We start from the raw sequence: 9,932 nt of genomic DNA on the forward strand, positions 1-9,932 counted from the left end.
GAGGTTATCAAATTTGCTGATGACACCAAACTCTGCAGCAGGGTTAGAAACACGGAAGACTGTGAAGACCTGCAAAGGGACCTAACGAGACTGGAAGACTGGGCAAACAAGTGGCAAATGAGTTTTAACGTACAGAAATGCAAAGTCATGCATGTAGGGAAAAAGAACCCGATGTTCAGCTACAAAATGGGGGGAACACTACTAGGGGTGAGTAACCTTGAAAGGGACCTGGGGGTGATGGTAGACACATCACTGAAACCATCGGCACAGTGTGCGACAGCCTCAAAGAAAGCAAATAGAATGCTGGGCATCATCAAAAAAGGTATCACAACCAGGACAAAGGAAGTCATCATGCCGCTGTATCGCGCAATGGTGCGCCCGCACCTGGAGTACTGTGTTCAATACTGGTCGCCGTACCTCAAAAAGGATATGGCGGTACTCGAGGGAGTGCAGAGGAGGGCGACTAAACTGATAAAAGGTATGGAAAATTTCTCATACGCTGACAGGTTAAAAAAGCTGGGGCTGTTCTCCCTGGAGAAGAGGAGACTTAGAGGGGACATGATAGAAACTTTCAAAATCCTAAAGGGCATAGAGAAAGTGAATAAGAACAGATTCTTCAAACTGTGGGGAGCCACAAGCACTAGGGGTCACTCGGAGAAATTGAAAGGGGACAGGTTTAGAACAAATGCTAGGAAGTTCTTTTTTACCCAGAGGGTGGTGGACACATGGAACAAGCTTCCAGAGGAGGTGATAAGCCAGAACTCTGTACAGGGGTTCAAGAAAGGTTTGGATGGGTTCCTGGAGGATAAGGGGATAGAGGGGTACAGATAGAACTTGAGGTAGGTTATTGAATTGGTCAGTAACCACTTCACAGGTCGCGGACCTGATGGGCCGCCGCGGGAGCGGACCGCTGGGCAGGATGGACCTCTGGTCTGACCCAGTGGAGGCAACTTCTTATGTTCTTATGTTCTTATCAGAAAACATTGGAATATTATACAATCTTTTCCTGAATTCACTAACTATCGCTTACGTTTTGCTTTCTCAAGAGGAAAAAATCTCAAGGAATTTTTTAATACCACCAAAACTCAAGAGACACACAGTATTGCTGCTCCTGTAGGACATTATAAATGTGGTCATTGCGTATATTGTGATTTTTCTGTTCAAACTAAAAGTTTCATGAATCCTTTCAACAAGCTGACTTACAGATTAAATCACCTTAGTACATGTCAAACTGACCACGTTATATATACAATAACATGTCCCTGCAATAAGGTGTATGTAGGCATGACCACCAGACCCTTTAAAACCCGGTTGGGTGAACATAAGTCTAACATCAAAAGGAAAATTTTGAAAGAGCCTTTAGTACAACATTGCACAGAAGCTGCTCACACTTTTGAGAATCTTAGGGGATGTGTCATTGATGTCATCAAGAAGAACACTAGAGGAGGGGACAGAACGTTAATGTTGAAAAGACGTGAGACATTCTGGATTTTCACCCTGCAAACTCTTCATCCAATAGGATTGAATGATGACATTGATTGGTCCAGTTATTATTAATTATTCAGTAATCATCATCTTTTTTCTGTTTTATTTTCTTTAGCCTTTTTTGGCTGAAGATTAAAAATTTTTTTTGTACGTTCTTTGGATACGTTTGTCCACTCATATGAACGCGCTTGCTTACGTCAGTTACGTAAGCAACGTGAATACTAGCAGGCCCCGTATTGGGCACTTTAAATAGCCTGGCGTCTTTCAGCGCGGCGCCATTTCTTTTGAGAACTCCATGCAGAGGAATTAAGGTTTTCCTGTTCTGTAAGTTGCTCATTAAAACTTTGAAGATATATGTTCTCTCTTTTAAGAAGAATTCAATGTAATTTGACTAATCGTTTTGTGTTTCAGGCACTGTTAATAAATATTTCCCCTGAAGAAGCCATACAGGGTGAAACGGGTGGCCCCGTTGGGCTTTAAACAGTGTTAGCAGACAACTCAGATAAGTGCCTTTTGAATTCATGCACTATCGTTTTAAATGGTCAATGCTTTTTTGAATATTGAAATGTTCTGAATTATTTATACATTAGAAACTAATCAAAACGATTTAAAAACAAAGAAAAAAATATATTTATATACAAAAAAAGTAAAGAGATATAAAATAAAATAATTTAGTGCAGTTAGCACATGCCAGTTGCCGATGATCGAGATCCCGACTGAAGATGAGCATATAAATCCTGCTTGATGACTCGGTCTCTGAGGCACGGCATTAGACAAAGCTAATATGTTAAATTAGCATTTGTGCTTTCTACAAAGTTCACAGGAAGTAATTTTGGATTGAAAATAGATTGTGGATACTTCCGCAGTAATTGTATTAGGGGCAGATGATACCCAGGATAGATTGTTACAGTTGGCATTCACTGTGGCTAGGCTGACTGGCTCGCCACTGGCGAAGCACTGCTACACCTACTTTGACCCTAATGAGAGAGAAATTGGGATGGGTCTGTGAGAGATACAGGCTTTCGGCCTTGTTGACTAGAAAATGGCAGCAATATCACGATATTTGGGGAAGATACCTGGTAGTGGAGGGATTGGATGTGGGGAGTTCTGCTGTAAGTTGATTGCTGTACCTGGACATGCTCTGGGGGTATTGGGGGTTTGTATTATTCTGGTTTTGTGCTCCTTTTTATCGATTCTGTTCTTTCTTCTCTTTCCTTTTCCTTGGGTATTACGATGCCCATCAGTGGGATTCTATGGTTACTGGGGGGTGAAGGTAGCTATATGCTGTTACCAGGGGGAGGGAGGTGGGGGAGGGGTTGACATCAGTGGGTCTTACTGTTTTGCAGATTGGCTGAATGTACTGTTTTTGTATTGTGCTGATGTTTCGCTGTGATGTTCTTTTTGTTATAAATAAACAATTACAAAAAAAAAAAAAGAAACTTCAGCGCACTGAGCGGATGGTTTATTCCTTGCGGAAGCCGACTGGTGAAGTGGCGCACACGGGTCCTGAGATACGAAATTGTTTTGTCGGGTTTTATTAGCAGTTATACTCCATGGAGGAGGATGCGGACCCTGACGCAATCAATAGTTTTTTGGATTCTATACTGATGACTCACATGGCTGGGGAGGATGCTGACAGGTTGGATAGACCTCTTACGCTGATTGAGGCGCAAACTGCCCTCCGCGGGATGCATACCGGTAGAGCTCCTGGCTTGGCAGGTACACAGTCAAGTTTTATAAGCAGTATCAAGAACTTTTCTTGCCTCTTCTGTTGGATTTGTATAATTCTTTGGGTCCTCAAAGTTGTTTGCCTTATTTTATGAGATTGGCTGGGATTATGGAGAGATAATGAACGGAATAGGAGAGGTAATGAACGGACAAATTCTTAGGTAACAAATCCGTTGAACAGTTTCATTTTTACTAATTTTCTAAAACTAAAATAGGATGAGGAGTGCATGATAATGTTTCCCAGCCAATCGTTCAGTTTGCCTGCCTGGAAAGCTAGAGTTCTGTCCAGGAATCTTTTGTAATGGCAGGCCTTTATTGTTGGGTGGGTAAATATGTGGATTCTACGTGTGGGCCTGGTAGTATAACCCAGATTAAAGTGGGAAACCAGGTATATAGGGGCCAAACCTATAAACAAAACTCTTGCTTCGAATGGCAGCCAATAGAGTTTTTGATAATAGGGACTTATGTGTTCCCATTTTCTTAAACCGAAAATCAGGCGTACTGCTGAATTTTGAATAATTATCTCTCCTATTCTGTATACTGATATTCACTGCTCGGTTGGTGGTGGCCCGGTTTTGGAACTCCCAAGCCCTTCCGGACAGGGATTTGGTGTTTTCCAAATTGCAAAAGTGGTGTACTCTTTATAAGCTTACTGCATTGCGGTCTCACAAGTTGGGGTGCTTTAATAGAATCTGGCGAGTATTTGTATGTTGGACTGCTGCTCATCCTTGACATTTTGTTCCTTTCTGACTTTGCTTTGCAACTCTGATTCAGAGTAGATTGGGTTTTGGAGGTGGGGGACTGTGTTTAGGCTGCCTTTACTAGTGTCTTATGCAGGGGGTGGGGGGTTTGATTGTGGTGCTGTACTGTTTTTTTCTGTTCTAATTTGTTGTTGATATTGTTTGCTCTGCTGTGGATTTGATATCTTGTATTGATCTCTCTGTTGTGTTTTGCTGAATTGCTTTCAATAAAGGCATTATCGATTAAAAAAAAAAAAAGAAAGAGAGTACATTTTTTGACTGTATCAGATTATATGGATATCATCATCCATATGTGAGAATATATAACTGCTTGTCCTTGGAGAATGAAAGGAACAGTTGAATGAGATACTACTGCATCTGTGTTTTCATTATTTGCTATCTATTTCTTTTAGGGGGAGAGGGGGTTGGGGGTTTACTAAAAGGGGAGAGAGGCTGAAGGAGAACTGGTATTCATTGCACCTTCCTCTGTTTGTCCTTTGAGAAGAGCACATAGAAAATTTCCAAAATCTGATGCATAGATTTAACCTGAAGGGAAATCTTCAGAGCATTTTCCACCTGTGCTGTTTGTGATATTTAGTGTTGTGTATTTCCAGCTATGATGAACACATTCTTCTCTGGGATACCCGGAAAATGAAGCAACCATTAGCTGATACTCATGTCCAGGGTGGAGTTTGGCGACTTAGGTGGCACCCTACCCATGAGTACTTGTTGCTGGCAGCATGCATGCATAATGGATTTCAGATTTTGGACTGCCATGCAAGTATGGGTGAGTTTACCTTATACAGAACGACTGCTTATAATAAGTCAATTGTTTGGTCAAAATAATTTGTTTGGTACATTATTTTATTGCCTGCTGTGATGATCCAAGGGAGCTATGTAAATGGTCATGTAATAGTTCTGTCCATATTGTCATAGGCACCTTCTGAGCTACCTATGACAAGAATTTTGCTCCTGTGGGCCACTGTGAGCCACAGAGGGATTTTTGGGAGACCAGAGAGACAACACTGCACAACCATAGACTTTTCAAAAATGTATTCATGAGAAACAAAAAACAAAATTTCAGCTTAGTTACAAATAAAAGCAGTTTGTGAAACAGGCAAAAACAAGATTCAAATAGTGTCAGAATGCTCCACAACAGGCACAGAAAGAAAAGAGGGGAAAAAGCCCTTAAACAGTGTTTCAGGATTGTTAGGGCTCTCACTTTCCAGCACTTAAACTTTACTGCAAACACTGGTCTCATTCCTTTCACAGCAGGGGTGAGCTTATTTCGGTCCTGGGGTTCAACAGCTGTTGAGTTTTACCCTGGGCTAATCAGTGCTAAACAAGCAAACAGGTGATTAGAAAGCTCCTGCTTCTGGTCTGGTCCTCACAGAAAGCAGAAAAAAAACCCCAATCTTTTAAAGTTCATTCAAAAACATGAACAACAAAACACACTCTTTTCAGGAATTACCAGCAGTAAGAAAAAAAACCCAGGAAAGTTTGTTCCAGGCTTAGGCTTCCAGTCTTATTGTGGAAAAAAAAATACTTCATAAACTTATAAAGCATTAAAGCTCACTTGCCTTAGTGTTCTAACACACTTCCATTGATTGCTCTGCTGACTCTAGCTGTTCATATGGTACACTCTCCATGGCTTGGTCCCACTGGCTCTCGGGTTCTGGCAGTCCCCCACCAGCCTCTACAAATTCTATGGCCTCTGACCTCTCCTGCCCATTTAAAACCTTCAGCCCTGAGTGCTGTGTGTGCCTCAAGTGTCTGGCATTCCTCTCCTTTTCCTCTAGCTGCTCTGCCTTCCTGTGAAAAAAGGCATAGCCACGCCTCAAAACTCCAGGTGCTCTAGATGCCTGTCCCCCTCCCCCTCTGTAATTGTAGGGAATAGCTCAAGAGTGGTGTGTGGTAGGAAGTGCAGGCTGCTCACAACTGAGACTCCCTCTAGAGCAGGGGTGTCAAAGTCTCTCCTCGAGGGCCACAATCCAGTCAGGCTTTCGGGATTTCCACAATGAATAAGCATGAGATCTATTTGCATGCACTGGTTTCATTGTATGCTAATAGATCTCATGCATATTCATTGGTGAAATCCTGAAAACCCGACTGGATTGTGGCCCTCAAGGAGGGACTTTGACACCCCTGCTCTAGAGGAATAAGCAAGAATATCCTCAAACCTATATGCATGAGGTTTAAACTGTGCTGGGTTTTGCATCTCTTGATCCAGCATATGCACTACTTTGGAGACATCTCTAGCAGATATAGTGCTGCCCGATTTCCAATTTGAATCGATTCACCGATTCACTTTGGGTGAATCGATTTGATAAAAAAAAAAAAAAAAATCAGCCTCCTCCCTGTTCCTTCCTAAAGCAGGAGCAGCAGCGCTGCCTCTTGCTGGCCTGCCGCTCCTGCTTTAGGGGGCGAGGGGGGAGGGTCAGTCAGGAAGAGCTTCAGAAATCCTGGTTTTACCTTGTTCCATACTTTGGCTCTCTTTGCTGCATCCTCCGGCTTCCCCCCTGGCCTTCCACTCTTACCGCAGCCTGCAGAGAGGATAGCCAGTGCTCTACGCGATCCTTGCAGGCTACCACTGTCCTCAGGAGCATGTTCCCTCTGACGCGGTCCCGCCCCTCCTCTGATGTCAGGAGCAGCATCGCATCAGAGGGAACATGCTTCTGAGGACAGTGGTTGCCTGCAAGGATCATATAGAGCACTGGTGATCCTCTCTGCAGGCTGCGGTAAGAGCAGGAGGCCCAGGGGGAAGCCAGAGGACCTGCAAAGAACATGCAGGTTTTCTGGGGGAGGGGGCCCTGGTCTAAAAGTACACGGAGGGAAGGGAGAAGGGGTACTCATGGACAGGGAAAGCAGGGAAGGGAGAAGGGGTACTGTTGAATCTGGCAGAAAGGGAGGGAAAGGAAAGGTGCTACACACTGGACGGGAGGGTTTGATGGTGCATGGGGAGAGAGCATGTTGGGTTGGGAAGGAGGGATGCCACTCGAGGGAAGAGGCAAGGTCAGAGAGAGAAAGCGTGCAGAAGGCAGAAAGTGTTGGACTCATGGAAAGGGCAAAATGGATGGGGAGGATAGAAAGGAGGGAAGGAGAAATGTTACACTGAGGAAGGAGGGAGAGATGCTGGATTAAAGGGTAGTTGAGAAAAGGAGAGATGGTGAATCTGGGGATGGTGGGGTCCATCGCTACAGCTATGTGGATAGGGATGAAAAAAGGGAAGATGCCAGACCTCCAAGGGAGGAAAGGGAAATGGAAGGGGAGGACAGAGATGGAAGATGAATGGTTAGCAAGGAGAAAGAAGAAAGAAGGGAGACCCTGGCAAGCGAGTTATCAGAGGACAACCAGAGCCTGGGACCAACAAGATTTGAATAATGACCAGACAGCAAAAGGTAGAAAAACTAATTTTATTTTCTGTTTTGTGATTACAATATGTCAGATTTGAAATGTGTATCCTGCCAGAGCTGGTATTAGACCGCGAATGTGAGCTAGGATTTAACAGAAAGAGGAAATATTTTTGTTTGTTTATTTTGTTTACATCACAGCACCAGTGTGGGTACGAGAGGGCAAAAGGAGTGAAGAGGCTTTAAAATAAATCCACCAGGATGTTTGAAAAAAACATCTACTTGGACAGGAAAATCAAATCAATCAATTCAATAGGCTCAATCGAATCGAATCAAAAATTTTTCCCCTGAATCATGCAGCCCTAAGCAGACATAAGTTGCACATCACAGTATCAAATTGATTTGTGATCCCAAGAAGATGCTTGGAGCACATGGCCTGGTTTGTGGAATTTGTGTTTATAAGCAAAACTCCTTTGGCTCGGCCCAAAATTAGACCATCTACCTTCCTCCATCCCATTGTCCTCCGGCCCCCCATTACAGCTCGAGTTCTCAAGCAAAGTTCTGGGTGTCACCTTAGACTCTTCTCTATCCTTCAACGAACATCTCCAATCCCTGGTGAAGAAATGCTTCTTCAGCCTTCACATTCTAAGGAAAGTCAGACCCTATTTTCACCAAAAACACTTCGCTGTCCTAGTACAATCCATCATCCTCTCCAGATTGGATTATTGCAATTCTATCTACCTCAGCCTAACCAAGAAAAGCCTCCACAGACTTCAGCGGATTCAGAACGCCGCAGCTAAGCTTGTTTTCGCGAAAAGCAAATTTGATCACGTCTCACCACTCCTGTCTAAGCTCCATTGGCTCCCAGTAATCCCCAGGATCCACTTCAAATGTGCGTGTCTGGCCTACAAGATCCTACATGGCATCCTTCCTGCCGTTATCCCTCTATCCTGGAACTCCCCAACCCCTACTTCCTCCAGATCCTCCCAAATTTTTAAACTATCCTTCCCTTCCATAAAAGGTATTTCCCATGTAGGCAAACTTGGGTCATCCCTCCCCTTTAGAATCACTGAGATCTGGAATAACCTCACCTCCCCTCTCCGAACCTCAAGCTCCCTCCAACTCTTCCGCAAACACCTAAAAACCTGGCTATTCTCAAAACTGTAACACTTCCCCCCTCTTAGGCCTCTCACCTTCCCCCTTTACACCTAACTCTTTAATCTCTCCATTGTAGTTCCTCTCTCATCTTTCTTCCTGTAAACCGTGCCGAGCTCCACATTCGTGGAGATGGTGCGGTATATAAACCCAAGGTTTAGTTTAGTTTAGTTTAAAAATGAAAAAAAAAAATCATTTACTCATGTCTTTGTAGAATTTTTAACTCAAGAAGTTTTAGTTTCTTAATGTGCCCAGATCAGAAGTTCATTTCAGTGAAGTTTATTTTATTTTTGGCTTTTTTTTCTTTTCAGCTCAAACTACAGAGGAATGTGAGATTCTTTCATCCTATATTCTTCATAATTCCTTGGCCTATGGAGCTGATTGGTCAAAACTCTCTCTGACAGAGTCCTGTGCTACCAATCAAGAGCCACATTTCTGTGCTTCTTGTGGATCAGATAGTAGAAGCAGTCCGGAACAAGTTGGCCAGAAGCTGGAACTTCAGGGCCAGAACCTGAAGATTTTCTATGAGTCACCCACTGCCAGTTTTGACTCGATCTTGGAAGATGAGGTTGGAGGCTATATCCCTGAGGTTGTTGTCAGTGCCAGTAAGATATCTGAGCCAAAACCTGACCCTGTGTCTGATCCAGCTAGGTCAAGACCTGTGCAAAAAGAGACACATCTCCTAGCGACCTGTTCTTTTTATGATCATGTTCTTCATGTTTGGAGATGGGATTGTAATCGATTAGAGCCTTCAAAGTAAAAAAAAAAAAAAAAGTTATTTATTTTATGTAATGAAAAGAAATCCATCATTATAATAGTTTTAAAATGGTATTAGAGTTGAAAAGTACAATTTTTTCACAAGTTTGGTAAAACATCTTCATTTTGGAAGTAGAGAACAAAATGCCTCTTCGTAGTTCAAGTTTAATAAAATTTGATAAAATCGCATATCTTGGTTTACGAAGCGAGTTACAATCCAATAATGTATTGAATTGAAAATCAATAAATAATTTTTTTTAAAAACCAAGTTAGACACCTACTGATAACAGAAGGACATAACAAACCAGTACAAAAGGTCAATAAAGGGAGAAATACAATGTTTATGAGGAAAGAAACAGATAAGGTAAATTCAATAAGAATGGGGGGAGAAGAGAAAAGGAAAAAAAAAAGAAGCTAAGTGAACTTTAGTAGTTATAAGCATCCTTAAAAAGAAAGCATTTAAGGTTACTTTTAAAATGATCCATGTTCTTATCTTCCCTTAGATATAATGGGAGGGCATTCCAGGTCTGAGAGGCAAATACCAAAAAAATATCTTGTCGATGTGTGCCTATAATCTTTAATCAGTAAATGTTGGTATATGATTTTAAAGTAAATTCTATGGGTGATCTGAAGTCAATGTGCTTTTTGTAAAAGGGGAGTTACATGATCGTATTTTTTTGCATTTGTTATAATCTAATCTAATCTAATCTTTACTTTA

General features: G+C 42.3%; 1 protein-coding gene across 3 annotated transcripts in view; it reads left to right on the forward strand.

Moving 5' to 3' along the window:
• Positions 1–9,292, forward strand: part of DPH7 (diphthamide biosynthesis 7) — a 259,140-nt gene extending 249,848 nt beyond the window's left edge. For all 3 annotated transcript variants that reach the window (XM_033960736.1, XM_033960738.1, XM_033960739.1), the window contains exons 9-10: positions 4,568–4,740; positions 8,770–9,292. In XM_033960736.1, coding sequence (XP_033816627.1) covers positions 4,568–4,740; positions 8,770–9,218 — 622 coding nt within the window. In that variant the 3' untranslated portion in view covers positions 9,219–9,292. The remainder of the gene's footprint in view (positions 1–4,567; positions 4,741–8,769) is intronic.
• The last annotated feature ends 640 nt before the right edge of the window (positions 9,293–9,932 follow it).

The sequence above is a fragment of the Geotrypetes seraphini genome, chromosome 10 (assembly GCF_902459505.1).
Source record: "Geotrypetes seraphini chromosome 10, aGeoSer1.1, whole genome shotgun sequence".
In the NCBI taxonomy this organism is placed as follows: domain Eukaryota; kingdom Metazoa; phylum Chordata; class Amphibia; order Gymnophiona; family Dermophiidae; genus Geotrypetes; species Geotrypetes seraphini.